Raw genomic sequence first — 22,084 nt, forward strand, 5'->3', positions numbered from 1 at the left:
CCATGTGTTATTAATTTAGGCCTTCGATGCCTGTCTGCGGTCACTCCTTCCACTAGGCCTCCACCGACCACACCACTGCTGCCCGTGTACCCCTGGAACCAATTTAAAATTGCCTACAGCCATGTGTTATTATTTTAGGCCTTCGATGCCTGTCTGCGGTCACTCCTTCCACTAGGCCTCCACTGACCACACCACTGCTGCCCGTGTACCCCTGGAACCAATTTAAAATTGCCTACAGCCATGTGTTATTATTTTAGGCCTTCGATGCCTGTCTGCGGTCACTCCTTCCACTAGGCCTCCACTGACCACACCACTGCTGCCCGTGTACCCCTGGAACCAACATCAGAAAATATAAAAATAAGTATTTTGCTTATAAAAAAGAAAATACTGGAGAGATATCAAATGCAGACATTTTAACATTAAAAACAAACACATACAACAAAAATCTGGTACAGTACTAAAAATGGCCACCAGCTACAATAACTTTCTCCTGCAAGTAGTTAACTGAAAGGTTTTTTCAATTTTAAACACAGATATGGCATCCACCGAGTGTTGTCCTGTCGCGTCTTCTTTATATTATTGCCAAGAAGATGCAAAACAATGAAAATAATAAAATCATTATTTACCAAAAAAATAGAGTAAGTCAAAACCACATTGCAAATAAACATTCATTACAAATAAAGAAGCAGGGCGCGTCCGAGGGTGAGTATATACCTAATAAGAATATAATCACCCTCGGACGCGCCCTGCTTCTTTCCGACAGCCTTCCTTCCTAAGAATCAGCCCTTCCGTGCTGTAGAGAGAGGGTTTGTTCCACTCCAAGGTGTTCCCCAGGTTGCCTTTCCTGAGCTTCGATCTTCCGGCTCTCGTTTAGTAGTTGTTGGAAACTACGCTGCATTAGGCCTACAAATTGGGTATGGGGTGTAGAGAGATGGTGTGTTCCACTCCAAGGTGTTCTCCAGGTTGCCTTTCCTGAGCTTCGATCTTCCGGCTCTCGTTTAGTAGTTGTTGGAAACTACGCTGCATTAGGCCTACAAATTGGGTATGGGGTGTAGAAAGATGGTGTGTTCCACTCCAAGGTGTTCCCCAGGTTGCCTTTCCTGAGCTTCGATCTTCCGGCTCTCGTTTAGTAGTTGTTGGAAACTACGCTGCATTAGGCCTACAAATTGGGTATGGGGTGTAGAGAGATGGTGTGTTCCACTCCAAGGTGTTCCCCAGGTTTCCTCGCCAATGCTTCGATCATCATGCTCTCGTTTAGTAGTTGTTGGAAACTACGCTGCATTAGACCTACAAATTGGGTATGGGGTGTAGAGAGATGGTGTGTTCCACTCCAAGGTGTTCTCCAGGTTGCCTTTCCTGAACTTCTATCTTCAGGCTCTCATTAAATTGTGGTTAAACGGAACAACTGCATTTGGCGTACTAGTTGGTTTGGGGCCTACTATCGGTGTCTGCCACTCCTTGCTGTTCTCCACTGAACAAAGCTGTGCCGCCTGTTTACTACTGTTGCCAATTTTGAACTGCATTTCGACTACTTACTGATTTGGGCCTACTCTCTGTGTCAGCCTCTCATTCCAGTTGTCCTCCACTGCAATGCCCCCTGATTAGTCCTGTGTTACCAATTTTGAACTGCATTTAGCCCACTTTATTCTTTGGGCCTATATCTGTGTTTCCTCCTCATCCTGCCCATTGCCCAGCCAGTGATAGATGAGTCTGCTGGTACATTGACCCATAACGCAACATTTCCCGTGCACGCTACACTGCAAGATTGTGACCCTGCTGAAAGTCAGGTCCCCCTTCCCGCATACCATACCACCTTACACGGGGACAAACAGGAAGGTGCAGATGAAAGTGCAGGTTCCTTCATCAGGTGGGGGGAGGAATACTAGTTGGCGACGTCACTGGCACAGGGCCTCTCATAGTACGCAAAAGTGTTGCTGCCGGTGGGAGGCGCCCCCGCCGTGCAAACACACCGCTGTACTTTGAGGGGCCCTGTGCCAGTGCCAATGCCAACGAGTGGGCCCCCCCTGCTTGCTCAGGTTCACAGCACTTGCAAAGTTGAAATACTTACCTCTCCCTGCTCCACTGCCGTGACGTGGTCCAGATTTCCTGGGCCCACTAATTACTTGAACCAGCCCTACCCACCACAACTTTAGCCAAATGAACCCCAATTTCAAATGCCTTCCAATTATTATAAGGTAAATTACGCTTGACAAGCTTCATTAAGAAGAATGGATGGTTTTGACATTAAAATGGGCACTCTAGGTGTTTTCCTGGCCCCCACTCACTGCCGACTATGCTGCCCCATTGACTTGCATTGGGTTTCGTGTTTCGGTCGATCCCGACTTTACGTCATAATCGGCCGATTTCACTCGACCCGACTTTTGAGATAGTCGGGTTTCGCGAAACCCGGCTCCACTCTAAAAAGGTCAAGGTCGCTCAACTCTACTCACCATATGTATTTGTATATTCTATATCCTGACTGCCGCATTCACTCACATTCACCGCCCTTGCATTAACTCTCTACACTCCATCCATGTCGGCCCCTCTGTCCTTGCCTCTCCTATGTATAGCACTCATGCTCTATTCACAGTGCTTAACAGCGCAGAACCATTCAGTCCCACCATCCAACACAAGAGACGCTCTCACAAATCACTTAACCATCTGCTCACTCTTTCTATCCTTCTCCTAGTCGCTGGAGACATCTCTCCAAACCCCGGCCCCCCATGTTATAGCCAGTCAAACCTCCCAACTGCTACACTCAGAAACCCCTCTAACCTTATTAATATTCCCTGCATGCCTTCTGTATCCTTCAATTGTGCCCTTTGGAATTCTCGCTCTGTGTAATAAACTCTCCTTCATTCATAACTTCTTCCTTTCTAACTGTCTTAATCTCCTGGCTCTTACTGAAACCTGCATCCAGCAGTCAGACACCACCGTTGCTGCTGCTCTTTCATATGGTGGACTACACTTTTCTCATACCCCAAGATCAGACAACAAAGCAGGTGGAGGCGTTGGTCTGCTCCTGTCACACAAATGTACCTTCCAAATTATCCCCCAAGTACTCTCACTTGTATTCCCTTCCTTTGAGGTCCATGCTGTCAGACTCTACATCCCCTTCTCCATGCGAGTGGCGGTGGTGTATCGTCCTCCCGGCCCCTCTCATCAGTTCCTGGATCACTTTGCCACCTGGCTCTGACTTTGAACCAGTTACAGAAGAAGAAGTAGTCGGGCTCCTTGCATCTTCCCGCCCGACCACTTGCACCAGTGACCCCATTCCGTCACATGTTCTCCAGTCCCTTTCCCCGGCTGTCACCTCTCACCTAACAAAAATATTCAACCTTTCCCTCACTTCTGGTATTTTTCCCTCATTTAAGCATGCCATCATACATCCATTACTTAAAAAACCATCCCTCGACCAAACCTGTGCCGCTAACTACAGACCTGTCTCTAATCGTCCCTTCATCTCTAAACTCCTCGAGCGCCTGGTCCACTCCCGTCTTACCCGCTATCTCTCAGATAACTCTCTTCTTGACCCTCTTCAATCTGGCTTCCGCTCTTTACACTCTACTGAAACTGCCCTCACTAAAGTCTCTAATGACCTACTAACAGCTAAATCTAATGGTCACTACTCCATGCTAATTCTCTTGGATCTCTCTGCAGCATTCAACACTGTGGACCATCAGCTCCTCCTCACTATGCTCCGCTCCATCGGCCTCAAGGACACAGTTCTCTCCTGGTTCTCCTCCTATCTCTCTGACCGATCCTTCACTGTATGTTTTGCTGGTTCCTCCTCCTCTCACCTTCCCCTTACTGTTGAGGTTCCTCAAGGATCAGTCCTAGGCCCCCTCCTCTTCTCTTTGTATACCGCCCCTATTGGACAAACAATCAGTAGATTTGGTTTCCAGTACCATCTCTATGCTGATGACACCCAATTATACACTTCTTCTCCTGTTATCACGCCGACCTTTTTAGTAAACACCAGTGATTGTCTTACCGCTGTCTCTAACATCATGTCCTCCCTCTATCTGAAACTAAACCTGTCAAAAACTGAACTCCTCGTGTTCTCTCCCTCTATTAACCTACCTTTGCCTGACATTGCCATCTCCGTGTGCGGTTCCACCATTACTCCAAAGCAACATGCCCACTGCCTTGGGGTCATCCTTGATTCTGACCTTTCATTCACCCCCCACATCCGATCACTGACTCGCTCTTATCTGCACCTCAAAAACATTTCTTTAATTCGCCCTTTTCTTACTTTCGACTCTGGACTATTGTAACTCTCTACTAATCGGCCTCCCTCTTACCAAACTCTCTCCAATCTGTCCTGAATGCTGCAGCCAGGATCATATTCCTCACCAACCGTTACACCGATGCCTCTACCTTGTGCCAGTCATTACACTGGTTACCCATCCACTTCAGAATCCAGTACAAAACTACTACCCTCATCCACAAAGCACTCCATGGCCCAGCACCACCCTACATCTCCTCTCTGGTCTCAGTCTACCACCCTACCCGTGCCCTCTGCTCCGCTAATGACCTCAGGTTAGCATCCTTAATAATCAGAACCTCCCACTCCCGTCTCCAAGACTTTACACGTGCTGCGCCGATTCTTTGGAATGCACTACCTAGGTTAATACGATTAATCCCCAATCCCCACAGTTTTAAGCGTGCCCTAAAAACTCATTTGTTCAGATTGGCCTACCGCCTCAACGCATTAGGCCACACAGGGATCGTTAGGTTATCATTAAAAAAAAAAAAAAAAACAATCAGGTTCCTCGTATCATGTTCTCATACACTTTATGCAGTTAATAGCCCTCTGTGTCTGTACTGCTACATACTTAGGCAGTTAACTGGTTCATGCAGCTTTACATGAACACCCGAGCCTCACACTATGGCTGGTCCGAATAACTAAAGCAATTGTTACCATCCACCTCTCGTGTCTCCCTTTTTCCTCATAGTTTGTAGCTTGCGAGCAGCAGGACCCTCACTCCTCTTGGTATCTGTTTTGAACTGTGATCTCTGTTATGCTGTAATGTCTATTGTCTGTACAAGTCCCCTCTATAATTTGTAAAGCGCTGCGGAATATGTTGGTGCTATATAAATAAAATTATTATTATTTGTGCCGCCGGCCATCCTGACAGGGAGCACTCGGCTATACGGCTAGAACTGTCCTCACTATGGAGGAAACAGCCAGACCTGAGGGGACTGACCAGCTTCAGGGGCACTTGAGTGGGCTATAATAAGCAATACCACAATGCTCACCCCTCCCCCTACTTCCCTATCTACGAAGTATACCTATGTATCTCTATCCTAGGCAGAGCCTCCCATCCCCGCAACCGAAAGGAAAAAATCAGGGAAAAGTAAATGCCCGATATATGCTGCTAAATTTCTGGAAAATTGGCGAAAGCCACTATGCAAATCGTGCATATCTAAGATTGTGGGTGATGAACAGACTGCGTTATTAACCAGCATGAGGACAATGATTTGTCAGGAGTAGTGTTGAGCATTCCGATACCGCAAGTATCAGGTATCGGTCGATATTTGCGGTATCGGAATTCCGATACCAAGTTCCGATATTTTTGCGATATCGGGAATCGGTATTGGGATCCATATTCTTGTGTAAAATAAAGAATAAAAATAAAAAATATTGATATACTCCCCCTCGGACGCGCCCTGGTTGAAACCGCTGTAACCGGCAGTCTCCCCTCCTAAGAATGAGCGAGTGAAGGACCTGCGATGACGTCGCGGCTTGTGATTGGTCACGTGAGCGGTCACGCGACCAATCACAAGCCGCGACGTCATCTAAGGTCCTTCACCCTGCATTCTTAGGAACAGAGACTGCCGGTTACACCGCTTATAGCCAGGGGCCGTCGGAGGGGTGACTATATCGATATTTTTTATTTTTATTCTTTATTTTTTACATGAATATGGATCCCAGGGCCTGAAGGAGAGTTTCCTCTCCTTCAGACCCTGGGAACCATTACAGGATACCTTCCGATATTTGCGTCCCATTGACTTGTATTGGTATCGGATATCGGTATCGGCGATATCCGATATTTTTCGGATATCGGCCGATACAATCTGATACCGATACTTTCATATATCGGAAGGTATCGCTCAACACTAGTCAGGAGGTTTAGGCATCCATCTCAAGCTTGAATCTTCCCCAGACAAGTCAGTCGGAACCGCAAACCTCACGGAAAAGGCAAAGAGAGTCTAGTCCCTCTTCCGAACGAGAGATTTCGGAAGATTCAGATCAGGAAGGAAGAGACGGATCATTGGGCAGAGGGAAGAGATATCTCTTCTCTGCGGCAGATACAGATGAACTTCTTCATGCAGTTCGTAACACCATGCAGTTACAGGACACGCCAGAGGAGACCTCGATCCAGGATGAAATGTTTGGCGGCTTACATGCCAAAGTCAAAAAGGTTTTTCCAGTCAACAACAACATCCGTTCCATGATTCTGGAAGAATAGCAGGAAGCGGAGAAAAGACTAGTTGTACCTAGAGACTTTAGACTCCGTCTGCCTCATAAGCCAGGTGACATTAAAGGGAACCTGTCACCTGAATTTGGCGGGACCGGTTTTCGATCGTATGGGCGGAGCTGTGCTCTGCTTTACGGCCGGCGCTGACAGTCAGTGCAGGGAAGCTGACACCGGGGGACGTGACAGAATCGGAATGTGAGTATGTAGTGGTTTTTGTTTTTTTTTTTACTTTTACAATGGTAACCAGGGTAAAATATCAGGTTACTAAGCGCGGCCCTGCACTTAGTAACCCGATGTTTACCCTGGTTACAAGTGAACACATCGCTGGATCGGCGTCACACACGCCGATCCAGCGATGACAGCAGGTGATCAGCGACCAAAAAAAGGTCCTGATCATTCCCCAACGACCAGCGATCTCCCATCAGGGGCCTGATCGTTGGTCGTTGATACACATAACGATTTCGTTAACGATATCGTTGCTACGTCACAAAAAGCGTGATGTTGCAACGATATCGTTAACGAAATCGTTATATGTCTTACCCATGATGGGGGTTTTGAGTAATGAACCAGGCAGGGAGTTTATAAAAACCTCAGGTATCTTTTGCATGTGTTTAGAGTTAATTAGTTGATTCAGAAGATTAGGGTAATAGGTCGTTTAGAGAACCTTTTCTTGATATGCTAATTTATTGAGACAGGTTTTTTGGGTTATCAGGAGTTGTATGCCAAAATCATCAGTATTAAAACAATAAAAGACCTGACAAATTTCAGTTGGTGGATAATGAATCTATAATATATGAAAGTTTAATTGTAATCATTACATTATGGTAAATAATGAAATTTAACACTATATGCTAATTTTTTGAGAAGGACCTGTATAGGAAAGACATATTACCAGGGAGAATGGACTCCTCAGATTGCTGCAAGGTCATCAAGCTACAGGGAGCTGTATGCGATCTGGAAAGTGTTATACCAGGCCCAGTCACAGGTCAGGGGCAGACATGTAAGGATACTGTCCGACAATGTCACAGCAGTGGCATTTCTAAGACACCAAGGAGGTCCGAAACATCCACCGCTGCAACATCTAGCAGACCAGATTTTCAGATGGGCAGAGAAATCTGTCAAATCCATCTCGGCAGTTCACCTGGAAGGCGCCAAGAATCAAGTAGCAGACTTCTTGAGCAGAACACCTGTACATCCTGGAGAATGGGAACTGAGCCCGGAAATATTCAACAGTCTGTGCCAAAAGTGGGGAACACCTCAGGTGGATCTTTTTGCCACCAGGTCAAATGCAAAGACCAGAGCATTTTTCTCTCTCAATCCTCTAGATGGTGCCACAGGAGTAGACACTTTGTCTCAGTATTGGGGAGAAGGTCTCCTGTACGTATTTCCGCCTCTTCCTCTGATACCGAAGACACTCAGGAAGATACGAGACGAGAGGGCAACTGTAATCCTGGTGGTTCCTTTTTGGCCAAAAAGGAGCTGGTTCTCTCTACTATCCAGAATGTCAACAGAGAGACCAATCTTACTACCAAACAGGCAGGACCTTCTACTACAGGGCCCGGTGTTCCACAAAGACCCAGACTCTCTACACCTATCTGCTTGGATCCTGAACAGCGAACCCTAAGATCCAGAGGCCTGTCAGAAGAGGTCATTACCACACTCCAGGCAAGCAGAAAGTCGGTGACTTCAGCGATTTATAACAAAATTTGGAAGCAGTATTGTTCCTTTCTGGGAGAGATTCCTGTGGATACTTCAAAACCTGACATTCCCAGAATCCTCGACTTCCTGCAGCTCGGGTTTGAGAAGGGCCTCCGGTCTAGTACTTTAAAAGTACAGAGTGCAGCGCTTAGTGTCTTTTTTGATATGTCACTAGCCTCCCATCCTTGGATAGCAAGATTTTCCAGGGCCACACAGAGAATGAGACCACTTGTGAGAAAATCAACTCCCTTTTGGGACCTAAACCTGGTCCTTAATGCCCTGTGTAAAAACCCCGTACTTGTTATCAGAGGATATGGGCATAGCCAATCTCTTCTTTAAAACTGCCTTCCTGATTGCCATCACGTCAGCTAAAAGATTGGAGGAGATGCAGGCTCTTTCCACTCAGGACCCATATCTTCAGATCTTTGACGACAGGATAGTCTTAAGACTTAACCCAGCCTTCCTCCCCAAAGTAGTGTCCTCAACAAATATAAACCAGGAGATAATCCTTCCCTCATTCTGCCAACACCCTAGAAACACAAAGGAAGGGGTCTACCATAACCTTGATGTTAGGGAGACTGTTCTAAAATACCTGGGGGCGACGGAAGGTTGGAGAGGGGACACTAACCTGTTGATACAGTACGGGGGTCCAAATAGAGGTTGTAAGGCAGCAAAATCAACCATTGCTAGGTGGATCAAAACCATGATAAACCTAGCATATACAGACCAAGGGAAAGATCCCCCGGATATTCTTAGAGCCCATTCAACTCGAGCTCTGTCTACATCATGGGCGGAGAAGGGGGGAGCCTCAACTGAGCAAATTTGTAGGGGGGCGACTTGAACCAGTCTTTCTACCTTTGCTAGACATTATAAATTAGATGTCTCATCAGATCAGTTAGCTTTTGGTAGAAAAGTATTACATGCAGTAGTCCTGCCCTAGTTATCATCCTTTGGTATTTCTCCAATGGTGCTGTCAGGTGGTGAACTGGAAAACGATAATTAGACTTACCGGTAATTGTATTTCCAGGAATCCATCCTGACAGTACTACTAGTTCCCTCCCACTGCAAGTTTATACTATTGACTAATGTGATGTAACATTGGTGTATGACTGTTAATAAACTCTTTTATGCATCCATCCAGATGTGGTACTTACAAAATCACAGGTGGGTGGAGTGGGGAGGGTCCTTTTAACCGCTTGTTGTTCTTGTTCCGCTGAGGGTAAGAAGGACGTCCTCCAATGGTGCGGTCAGGATGGATTCCTGGAAATACAATTAGTGGTAAGTCTAATTACTGTTTTTTCATTTTTATGGATCAATTTGTGAAGCACCTGGGGGTTTAAAGTGCTCACTATGCATCTAGAAAGTTCCTTGGGGGGTCTAGTGTCCAAAATGGGGTCACTTGTGGGGGATCTCCAATTTTTAGGCACATCAGGGGCTCTCCATGCGCGACATGGTGTCCGCTATCGATTGGAGCTAATTTTCCATTCAAAAAGTCAAATGGCGCTCCTTTTCTTCCGAGCCCTGCCGTGTGACCAAACAGTGGTTCCCCCCACATATGGGGTATCGGTTTATTCAGGTCAAATTGGACAACAATATTTGGGGTCCACTTTCTCCTTTTACCCTTGGGAAAATTAAAAAATTGTGGCTAAGGCTAGTTTCACATTTGCGTTAAAAAACGCAGTGTTTTTAACGCAAACATGTGGTGAAAAAAACGCATGTAAACGCGTTCAAACGCTGTGTTTTTTTAGACGCATGCGTTTTTGCATGTGGTAAAAAAAAGCGGCGTTTTGACGTGTTTACATGCGTTTTTTCCTGCGTTTGCGTTTTTGAAACGCATGATGAGAAGTGTGTGACAGATGCCAATCATCAAAATCAACTAGAAAACCCACTAAAAACAGAAATAGCTAGGGTTAGGATCCCTAGTAACCCTAGGGATCCTAACCCTAGGGATCCTAACCCTAGGGATCCTAACCCTAACCCTAGGGATCCTAACCCTAGGGATCCTAACCCTAGGGATCCTAACCCTAACCCTAGGGATCCTAACCGTAACCCTAACCCTAGGGATCCTAACCCTAGGGTTACAATCTGACGTGTGTCACTTTATGTGGTGATAACTTTGGAACTATTCACAAAGGATAATAGAAAACAAATGGATCTTACAAATTATTTTCCAGTTTCTCACAATACCCTACATACGATTGTACACTACTCTCTGGGCACATGGCAGTGTTCAGAAGGGAAGGAGCGCCATTTAGCTGTTTGACTGCAGATCTAGCTGGAATAGTTTGCAGACACAATGTTTTGGGAGCCTTGTTCGTGGTCAACTGGCAGCTCAAAAGATCTCCACCATGAACATGCTTGGCACTATCTTCTCTGCTTTCCATATCCCAAGGATTGCCTTGCTCATCGCCCTTTATCACCATTACATGGATCTGGACTTACACTGGGACCCCTAGGCTTGGACCATGGTGTTACCTGCTATTCTGTGGTATTAGATGACAATAAGAATAGTCAGGTAGCTGGGTCAGAACCGGAAGGACAGAATACAGAATCAGAAGACACAAGAGTAGTCAGTAAACGGGCCACGGTCACAACAGGAAACAAATACACAACCCGCAAGCTGAGCACAGAGGACTGAACCAGAGGAGAACAACGCTGTTTCTGGCAGATTCCGGCCATGTGCTTTGAGCTTTAGTAGGGTGTGGTACTTTCCAATTGGCTGAAGTAGGGAGCAGATTACTCCAGCTGGACAGCAGGATCAGATCCCAGATGAGATTGGACGCACCATATGCAGAAGCCCTAATATGACTAAATGACAAAAATCAAGAATAGTCAAAATCCCCATAAAGTGATTCCATTTCCTAAATTAGTTCACTGAGTGTTATAATCTATACATATGTGGTCAAAATTGTTGGTACCCCTCATTTAATGACAGAAAAACCCACAATGGTCACAGAAATAACTTGAATCTGACAAAAGTAATAAGAAATAAAAGATCTATGAAAATGAACAAATGAAATGCTTCCACAGAATTTAACCCCTTGTGCGAGGTGGGGTGCGCCCGTATGACCACCGATGGGATAGTATGTCCTATGCGATCGCGGCCGGGTGTCAGCTATGTGCCAGGAGCGGTCACGGACCGCCCCGGCACACTGCAATCAAACATGATCGCAGTGTTCCGGCGGTATAGGGAAGCATCGCGCAGGGAGGGGGCTCCCTGCATGCTTCCCTGAGATCCCCGGAGCAACGTGATATGATCGCGTTGCTGTGAGCGTCTCTTACCTCCTCCCTGCAGCAAGCCCGAATCCAAAATGGCCGCGGGGTTGCATCCGGGTCCTGCAGGGAGGTGGCTTACCAGTGCCTGCTCAGAGCAAGCGCTGGTAAGCCTGCAGGAGTGCACGTCAGATCGCTGATCTGACACAGTGCACAGCAAAGTGTCAGATCAGCGATCTTACACTATAACATGATGCCCATCCCCCCCCGGGGCAATGTTATAGTGTAAAAAAAATATTCACATGTGTAAAAAAAAAAATATTTAAAAAAATCCATATATATATATATATATATATATATATATATATTTGTTCCTATAAATACATTTCTTTATCTAAATAAAAAAAAAAACAAAAGTACACATATTTAGTATCGCCGCGTCCGTAACGACCCCACCTATAAAACTGTCCCACTAGTTAACCCCTTCAGTGAACACCGTAAAAAAAGAGGCAAAAAACAACGCTTTATTATCATACCGTCAAACAAAAAGTGGAATAACACGCGATCAAAAAGACTGATATAACCATGGAACTGCTGAAAACGTCATCTTGTCCCGCAAAAAACGAGCCGCCATACAGCGTCATCAAAGAAAAATGTTATAGTCCTCAGAATAAAGCGATGCAAAAATAATTATTTTTTCTATAAAATAGTTTTTATCGTATAAAAGCGCCAAAACATAAAAAAATGATGTAAATGAGGTATCACTGTAATCGTACTGGTATACTGTAATCGAACGGTATAATCGCCTCCCCCAAAAGAAATTCATGAATAGCTGGTTTTTGGTCATTCTGCCTCACAAAAGTCGGAATAAAAAGCGATCAAAAAATGTCACGTTTATTTACCAATAAAAACGTCAACTCGTGCCGCAAAAAACAAGACCTCACATGACTCTGTGGACCTAAATATGGAAAAACTATAGCTCTCAAAATATGGTAACGCAAAAAAATGTTTTTTTGCAATAAAAAGCGTCTTTCAGTGTGTGACGGCTGCCAATCATAAAAATCCGCTAAAAAACCCGCTATAAAGGTAAATCAAACCCCCTTCATCACCCCCTTAGTTAGGGAAAAATTTAAAAAATGTATTTATTTCCATTTTCCCGTTAGGGTTAGGGCTAGGGTTGGGGCTAGGGTTAAAGCTACAGTTAGGGTTAAGGCTACAGTTAGGGCTGGGGCTAAAGTTAGGGTTAGGGTTTGGATTACATTTACGGTTGGGAATAGGGTTGGGATTAGGGTTAAAGGTGTGTCTGGGTTAGAGGTGTAGTTAGGGTTACCATTGGGATTAAGGTTAGGGGTGTGTTTGGATTAGCGTTTCAGTTATAATTGGGGGGTTTCCACTGTTTAGGCACATCAGTGGCTCTCCAAACGCGACATGGCGTCCGATCTCAATTCCTGCCAATTCTGCGTTGAAAAAGTAAAACAGTGCTCCTTCCCTTACGAGCTCTCCCGTGCGCCCAAATAGGGGTTTACCCCAACATATGGGGTATCAGCGTACTCAGGACAAATTGGACAACAACTTTTGGGTCCAATTTATCCTGTTACCCTTGGAAAAATACAAAACTGGGGGCTAAAAAAAAAAATAATTTTTGTGGGAAAAAAATGAATTTTTATTTTCACGGCTCTGCGTTATAAACTGTAGTGAAACACTTGGGGGTTCAAAGCTCACAACACATCTAGATGAGTTTCTTAGGGGGTCTACTTTCCAAAATGGTGTCACTTGTGGGGGGTTTCAATGTTTAGGCACATCAGGGGCTCTCCAAACGCAACATGGCGTCCCATCTCAATTCCTGTCAATTTTGCATTAAAAAGTCAAATGGCGCTCCTTCCCTTCCGAGCTCTGCCATGCGCCCAAACAGTGGTTTACCCCCACATGTGGGGTATCGGCGTACTCAGGACAAATTGTACAACAACCTTTGGGGTCAATTTTCTCCTGTTACCCTTGGTAAAATAAAACAAATTGGAGCTGAAGTAAATTTTTTGTGAAAAAGTTAAATGTTCATTTTTATTTAAACATTTCAAAAATTCCTGTGAAACACCTGAAGGGTTAATAAACTTCTTGAATGTGGGTTTGAGCACCTTGAGGGGTGCAGTTTTTACAATTGTGTCTCACTTGGTTATTTTCTATCATATAGACCCCTAAAAATGACTTCAAATGAGATGTGGTCTCTAATTAAAAATGGTGTTGTAAAAATGAGAAATTGCTGGTCATCTTTTAACCCTTATAACTCCCTAACAAAAAATTTTGGTTTCAAAATTGTGCTGATGTAAAGTAGACATGTGGGAAATGTTACTTATTAAGTATTTTGTGTGACACATCTCTGATTTAAAGGCATAAAAATTCAAAGTTGGAAAATTGCGAAATTTTCAAAATTTTCGCCAAATTTCTATTTTTTTCACAAATAAACGCATGTAATATCAGAGAAATTTTACCACTATCATGAAGTGCAATATGTCACGAGAAAAAAATGTCAGAATCACCGGGATCTGTTGAAGCGTTCCAGAGTTATAACCTCATAAAGGGACAGTGGTCAGAATTGTAAAAATTGGCCTGGTCATTAACGTGCAAACCACCCTTGGCGGTAAAGGGGTTAAACAAAAATAAAACTCATGAAATAGGCCTGAACAGAAATGATGGTACCCCTGAAAATAATGTGACAAAGGGACACATTAAATCGTGGTGTGTCCACTAACTAGCATCACGGGTGTCTACAATCCTGGAATCAGTGAGTGGCCTGTATATAGGGCTACAGATACTCACTATGCTGTTTGGTGACATGTTGTGTATCACACTCAACATGGACCAGAGGAAGTGAAGGAAAGAGTTGTCTCATGAGATTAGAAAGAAAATTGTAGACAAACATGTTAAAGGTAAAAGTTATAAGACCATCTCCAAGCAGCTTGATGTTCCTGTGACTACATTTGCACATATTATTCAGAAATGTAATATCCATGGGACTGTAGCCAACCTCCCTGGACGTGGCCGCAGGAGGAAAATTGATGACAAATCAAAGAGATGGATAATACGAATGATAACAAAAGAGCCCAGAAAAACAGATTAAAGGTGAAGTTCAAGCTCAAGGAACATCAGTGTCAGATCGCACCATACGTTGTTGTATGAGCCAAAGTGGACTTCTTGGGAGACGACCAAGGAGGACACTATTGTTGAAAAAAAAATCGTCAAAAAGCCAGACTGGAATTTGCCAAACTACATGTTGACAAGCCACAAAGCTGGGAGAATGTCCTATGGACAGATGAGACAAAAATGGAACTTTTTGGCAGTGCACATCAGCTCTATGTTCACAGATGGAAAAATTAAGCATATCAAGAAAAGAACACTGTCCCTACTGTGAAACATGGAGGAGGCTCTGTTTTGTTCTGAGGCTGCATCTGGCACAGGGTGTCTAGAATTTGTGCAGGGTACAATGAAATCTCAAAACTATGAAGGGATTCTAGAGAGAAATGTGCTGCCCAGTGTCAGAAAGCTTGGTCTCAGTCGCAGGTCATGGGTCTTTTAACAGTATAATGACCCAAAACACACAGCTAAAATCATCCATGAATGGCTAAGAGGAAAACATTGGACTATTCTGAAGTGGCCTTCTATGAGCCCTGACCTAAATCCTATTGAGCATCTTTGGAAAGAGCTGAAACATGTCGTCTGGAAAAGGCAACCTTCAGTCACGAGACAACTGGAGCAGTTTGCTCTTGAGGAGTGGGCAAAATACCTGTCGAGAGGAGCAGAAGTCTTATTGACAGTTTCAGGAATCGTTTGATTGCAGTGATTGCCTCAAAAGGTTGTGCAATAAAATATTAATCCTTTCGCGCCAGAGCTTGTTTTTCCCTTCGTGACCTGGCCAATTTTTTAAATCTGACCAGTGTCCCTTTATGAGGTCTTAACTCTAAAATGCTTCAACGGATCCTGGTGATACTGAGATTGCTTTCTTGTGACATATTGTACTTTGATAGTGATAAAATTTCTTTGATATAACTTGCGTTTATTTGTTAAAAAAATGGAAATTTGGAGAAAATTTTAAAAATTTCGCAATTTTCTATATATTTTTATGCTCTTAAATTAGAGTCCTATCACAGAAAATAGCTAATAACATTTCCCACATGTCTACTTGACATCAGTACAATTTTGAAAACAAATTTTTTTTCTTCGGAAGTTATAAGGGTTAAAAGTTGACCAGTGATATCTCATTTTTAGAACAAAATTTTCAAAGCCATTTTTTTTCCAAAGTGCTCAAAACCACATTCATGAAGTTTATTAACCCTTCAGGTGCTTCACAGGAATGATTGGAATGTGAAAGGAAAAAATAAACAAACATTTACTTTTCTTTCACAAAAATGTTCCTGTAGACCTATTTTTTTTTTTACTTTCGCAAGGGTAACAGGAGAAAAAGGACTATACATTTTGTTTTGCAATTTCTTCTGAGCATATCGATACCCCATATGTGGGGAAATCTACTGTCTGGGTGCACGGCAGGCGCGCCATTTGACTTTTTGAATGTAAAATATGCTGGAATAATTAGTGGTCGCCATGTCGCGTTTGGAGAGCCCCTGATGTGCCTAAACAGTGGAAATCCCCCACAAGTGACACTATTATGGAAACTATACCCCTTAGGGAACTTATCTGGATGTGTATTGAGCACCATTAACCCACAGGTGCTTCACAGAAGTTTATAACGTACAGCCATGAAAATAAAAAATCACATTTTTTCCACAACAAATGAACTTTTCATCCTCAATTTTTTTTTATAAAAGGGTAACAGGAGAAATTCAGTCCCAAAAGTTGTTGTGCAATTTGTCCTGAGTGTGCCGACATCCATATGTGGGGGTAAATCACTGTTTGGGCGCATGGCAGAGCTCTGAAAGGAAGGAGCGCCATATTGGAGAGCATATTTTGCTGGAATTGTTTGTGGGTGACATGTCACATTGTAAGATCCCCTGTGGTGCCAAAACAGCATAAGCCCCCCCAAAGTGACTGCATTTTACAAAATACTTCCCTGAATGAACTCTTATAGTGGTGCAGTGAGCATAATGACACCACAGCTGTTCCATAGAAAATTACACCATTGGGCAGTGAAGAAAAATTAATAACATTTTAACCACTAAAATGTTGTTTTAACCCTAAATTTTACACTGGAAAATAGGTAGATAGGTAAATGGTCACTACACCCTTAGATGAATTCGCAGAGGGGTGTCATTTCTAAAATGGGGTCACTTCAGGGGGTATTCTGCTGTTGTGGCACTTCGGAGAGCCGCTAAGTGCCAGAACAACAGAATCCCTCCTGAAGTGACCCTATTTTGGAAATGACACCCCTCTGGTTATTCATCTATGAATATAGTGACCATTTTCACTATACAGATGATTTCCAGAAACACGTAGTGGAAGTTTTAGAGCAAATCTGTCGTTGTAGTGCCCAATATATTGTGCCCAGCTTGTGTCTCTGGAGACATCCCCCCACCTACCCCCGGAAATTGTTAGGCCAGCTCTACGCAAATGTCTGTCACTAAATTAACCAAATGATTGAATTTCAAAACAGTTTAAAAATGTGGTTCTGTGTGGAAGATTGTAAATTAGTCATGGAGGCAATAGGATGGCAATGATGGTCATTGTGGCCAATAATAGCGGGTATCATACCTCATTCCTCTCTTGGAACATACACAACATCTTCTCTGGGGGTTCTTTCTTGTTTCAGTTGCTGGAATGAGTGCAATAAAATGTCGCTCAGTGAGTCTTCTGACATCTTCAGATTCTAAAGGATTGCCAGGGACAGCATTTTCAAAAACAAGACTTTCCTTGATCATTGAAAATATCTGCATTTCCGGCTTTTTTGTGACACAAAAGAATTATATGTGGCCACCTGAAACAAATAAAAGACTAACTTTTGACACCAGGTATATGGTTTTCTTGATACCTGGTATGGTTATAGATCCTGATCTGCAAGGTCCACACCCCCCATATATTTGTTGTAGTCAATGACAGACACAGGTTTTGGAGTAGTGGATCCCTGTTGGTCTGCAGTGGCCGTTGTGGCATCTGTGTGGATCGAGCTCAGGATAAAAATATATTTGTTATCCTTATACTTAGGGGCAAGCATCTATCCATTGCGTAAAGCCCCTGACTGCCCCCTTCGGAACTTTTCGTTGACCAATTATTGTGGAAACCCCTGATGATTTTTGTGAATGGTCCCACAAGCCCCCATGTTATGTTCAACCAGACTTTTAAATAGGGGAATGCTGGTGTAGTAGTTGTCAACATTCAGATTGTAGCCTTTTTTATAAAAATGGAGTTATTACCTCCCCAACGATTTTTCCAGAAGTCCCCAGATAAGTAGGGCATCATGGTGGGTTTAGTTGGCTATCTTTCCCCTCATAAATGCGAAAAGCTGATGTGTATGCGGTTGAACTCTCGCACATTTTATAGAGCTTTATTCCGAACCTTGCCCTGTTAGAAGGAATAAATTGCTTGAGGTGCAGTCTTCCTTTGAATTTTACAAAGGACTCATCAATGGAAATGTTTTCTGTTAGGTGTAGAGCTTTAAGAACTTTTCTGTCAAGTCTTTAATGATGGGTCTGATTTTCAATAGTCTGTCATGTTCTGGGGCATCTCTGGGCAGGCATCGACTGTTGTTAAAATGCCAAAATCTCATGAGCAATTCATAACGGGTCCTAGGAAGAATAGCAGAAAGCATAGGGATGGCTTGAACAGGGCGGTTGGACCAATAGGACCGAATTTTTGTTATCAAGCCCCATAGCAAATGTAAGTCTTAAAAAAATTTTTAATGTCTAGGACATTAGTTGGTGTCCATAAATTTGACCTAGCATCATAGTATCGTGGATTCTGGCTGATGATTTGGGACACGTATAAATTTGTCTGTAGGATAATATGCTCTAGCAAGCTATCTGTCAGAAACAAATTTAAAAAAAATTAATTGGTCCAAAATTTTCCACCTCCACATTTATACCTGGAATGGCCTTAAAATTGGGGATGAATGGAGTAGCCGAATCCGAAGCCTCCCATCTGGAAAATGCTACATGAAGAGGCAAAGCCCCTTGGAAATTGATGTGCGCCAATTCACGAGCACTAGGGACAGCGCTAGTACTGGGCATTGTTCCCTGAGTTGGAGACATTTCTCCAGAAGCGCTATTTGTCCTTCTTGTTGTACTGGTCCTTGTGTTTGAGGATGGACCAGAATCACTGCTCATTTCTGAGCTATCCACATCGCCAGAGCATAAAAGTGCATAAACCTCCTCTGCACTATAATACTGACGGACCATTTTACTCGTTTTTATTTTTTTTCCTTCAGAAATATAAAACTCTGACGTGACATGACTGACGTGACGTGACTGAGGTGACCAAATTATTGGGGAGACAATTGAGAAAAACCTTATTCTAAAGCCTAACCCTAACTTTAGAATAAACCCTAACCCTAACTTTAGCCTAACAGTAACCCTAACCCCAACAGTAACCCTAACTTTAGCCCCAACACCAACCCTAACTATAGCACTAACCCTAACCTGCCTTATCTGTTTTTTTTTTTTTACTTTATAACAAGATTGACTCACAGCTGTTGCCAGCAGCACTTGTAACACTGTTTCTCCTCTAATTTCTCACTGACAGGAGATCTGAGGAGAAACAGCGTTTTTATGAGGCAGGTCGCCCGGAAAAGTTCGTTGCTACAACAAACATTCCTAGTGATTTGTCTCATTGGCTGGTGTGACGCTGACATCATCAGGACCTGAACCAATCAGGTCTCTGAGGTCAGGGGTCACAGGAATTATTGGGCGCTGGAATCCCCTTGTTATACAGTACGTGGGGGTCCCGATGAGCACAAAACCGCCGACCATAGGCAAACGTTGTCGCTGCACAAAGCCCTGCTAGCGCCGACGTTTATCTACTGTTGGCGGTCACGAAGCGCTTGAGGTAAGGGTACCATCATTTCGGTCCAGGCCTATTTCATGAGTTTTATTTATTTTTTTTTAATTTTGTGGAAGCATGGTTGAAAAGCAATGTCTGACTTTAATTTGTCCATTTTCATAGATCTTTTATTTCTTATTACTTTTGTCAGATTCAAGTTATTTCTGTAACCATTGTGGGTTTTTCTATCATTATACAAGGGGTACCAACAATTTTGACCATATTTGTAGGTGGAATGAATATTTTGACTCCACAGCCACTTTCTGAAAATTATCACGAAGTGAATGTTGGAGAGTGAAAATTACACATTTGCCATTTTATTACTCAGCACATAGTGTCCAGATTGTGCTCCAGGAGACACACACCACAGATTAACTGGATTCTTCTCACTATAATATTGCTAAATACAGGGATCCTAAATGTTGGAGCACACTGCAAGACTCAGAAGTGAGAGTGGATTTTGCTGGATTGGTTTATAGAAACTGTTACTTTTCAACAGCCTTTGAGCCAATAATAGTGTGGGAACCTCTGTTTTTCCATTGGCAGATGATGGACCTGAGTGGGGACTTGTTTTTTCTGAGATGAGAATTTTTTTTTATTTAATATTTGGGAGGCAGAATGAACAAACAGTTGAACACCACGCACTACTGGCTTATCCAACAAGGTTTTCTATTAATTGTGAACTGTCATTGTCTTGGTAAATAATTAAAGTTTTTTTACATAGCCTGCCATTTTATGGACAGTTTAAGTAGAAATGTTCAAAAATGTAAAACTCGAGCATATCTTATTAAAAAAATTGTTTATCTTAGCAGATGACTGCACCAGGAGATCAGAGGGACAGCTGACCTCTTCAATTTTTAAATCTGATGATGTTGAGATCCTACAAGATACAACTGAAGTGATTGCTGTTACTCCAGTTATTTCATCATCCATTCACAGCAGAGATCTGTCATCTAATCCTATTAAACAGGTCCCAACTTCTGATTCATTACTGACTACTAAGGAAAATCAAAGTCACAAAAGAGGCATTAAAAAACAAATTGCTCCTAAAGCAAAGAAGTCATTTTCATGTTCAGCATGTGGGAAATGTTTTAACAGCAAATCACATTTTGTTACACACCAAAGAACTCACACAGGGGAGAATCCTTTTTCATGTTCAGAATGTGGGAAATGTTTTAAACGGAAAGCAAATTTGGTTCATCACCATAGAACTCACACAGGGGAGAAGCCTTTTTCATGTTCAGAATGTGGGAAATGTTTTAAATGGAAAGCAAATTTGGTTCATCACCATAGAACTCACACAGAGGAGAAGCCTTTTTCATGTTCAGAATGTGGGAAATGTTTTAAATGGAAATCAGATTTGGTTCGTCACCATAGAACTCACACAGGGGAGAAGCCTTTTTCCTGTTCAGAATGTGGGAAATGTTTTAAAAGGAAAGTGCTTCTTGATAGTCACCAGAGAACTCACACAGGGGAGAAGCCATTTTCCTGTTCAGAATGTGGGAATTGTTTTAACCGGAAAGGGAGTCGTGATGAACACCAAAGAACTCACACAGGAGAGAAGCCTTTTTCATGTTCAGAATGTGACAAATGTTTTAACCGGAAATCAGATTTGTTTCATCACCATAGAACTCACACAGGGGAGAAGCCTTTTTCTTGTTTAGAATGTGGGAAATGTTTTAAAGAGAAAGTGCTTCTTGTTAGTCACCAGAGAACTCACACAGGGGAGAAGCCTTTTTCCTGTTCAGAATGTGGGAAATGTTTTAGCCACAGAAGGTATCGTGATGAACACCAAAGAACTCACACAGGAGAGAAGCCTTTTTCTTGTTCAGAATGTGACAAATGTTTTAACCGGAAATCAGATTTGGTTCATCACCATAGAACTCACACAGGGGAGAAGGCTTTTTCCTGTTCAGAATGTGGGAAATGTTTTAAATGGAAAGTGCTTCTTGTTAGACATCAGAGCAGTCACACAGAGGAGAAGCCTTTTTCATTTTCTTAATGTGGGAAATATTTTACTTGGAAATCAGTCGTTAATAAACATCAGAGACGTCAAATAGGGGAGAAGCCTTTATGTTCATAATGTTGGAATAGTTTTAACCAAAATTGAATCTTCTGAAATGGGTGGTCTCTTGTCATTCCTCATGTTTGCTGAAAAAAGGATAAAACTAAAGTTTATTAATTCCAAATGTAAAACTAGACCCATAATTTACCCCCTGAAGGTTAGTCACTAGGTGACTAATAGAAAAAAACATGTACCCTACAGTTCAGTATAGGGTGAGGTGACGTATACTCACTCACTCTCCAAGAAGCTCATTTCTACGGGTTTCATCGTCTTCACCAAAGGAGACTATTTAATATTGACCTATATTCAAGCGAGAGTAGACAAAAAAACTAAAATCATGTATCATGTTATCCGAAACAGTCAGAAAACTAGCCACATATTGGCAGATCCCAGACCTCAAACTATATACTTTGTAAGTTTATAAGCCACTCCAGTGTCAGGAATAGATAGTATGTGACAATACAGTATATAATTCTTGTGTTTTCCTATAGGGACTGCCCTAGTTTAGTATTGTAACAGCTGTTAATTAGTAGTGCAGATAAATTGTCCTAGACCCCGCTCAGGGTAGGTAAGTGAAATGGTTTGTTTTTCTTTTGTTACTTTTTTATGTTTTCTGATGGGGCCATGCATACCATGATGGGGCCAT

General features: G+C 42.9%; 1 protein-coding gene across 1 annotated transcript in view; it reads left to right on the forward strand.

Annotated features, from left to right (window-relative positions):
- Window positions 1-21,430, forward strand: part of LOC138666345 (oocyte zinc finger protein XlCOF22-like) — a 177,445-nt gene extending 156,015 nt beyond the window's left edge. The window contains exon 4 of the mRNA XM_069754573.1: window positions 20,183-21,430. Within this exon, the coding sequence (XP_069610674.1) occupies window positions 20,183-21,375 (1,193 nt within the window). The 3' untranslated portion in view covers window positions 21,376-21,430. The remainder of the gene's footprint in view (window positions 1-20,182) is intronic.
- Window positions 21,431-22,084: the final 654 nt, after the last annotated feature.

This window comes from Ranitomeya imitator, chromosome 2 (assembly GCF_032444005.1).
Source record: "Ranitomeya imitator isolate aRanImi1 chromosome 2, aRanImi1.pri, whole genome shotgun sequence".
Lineage (NCBI taxonomy): Eukaryota > Metazoa > Chordata > Amphibia > Anura > Dendrobatidae > Ranitomeya > Ranitomeya imitator.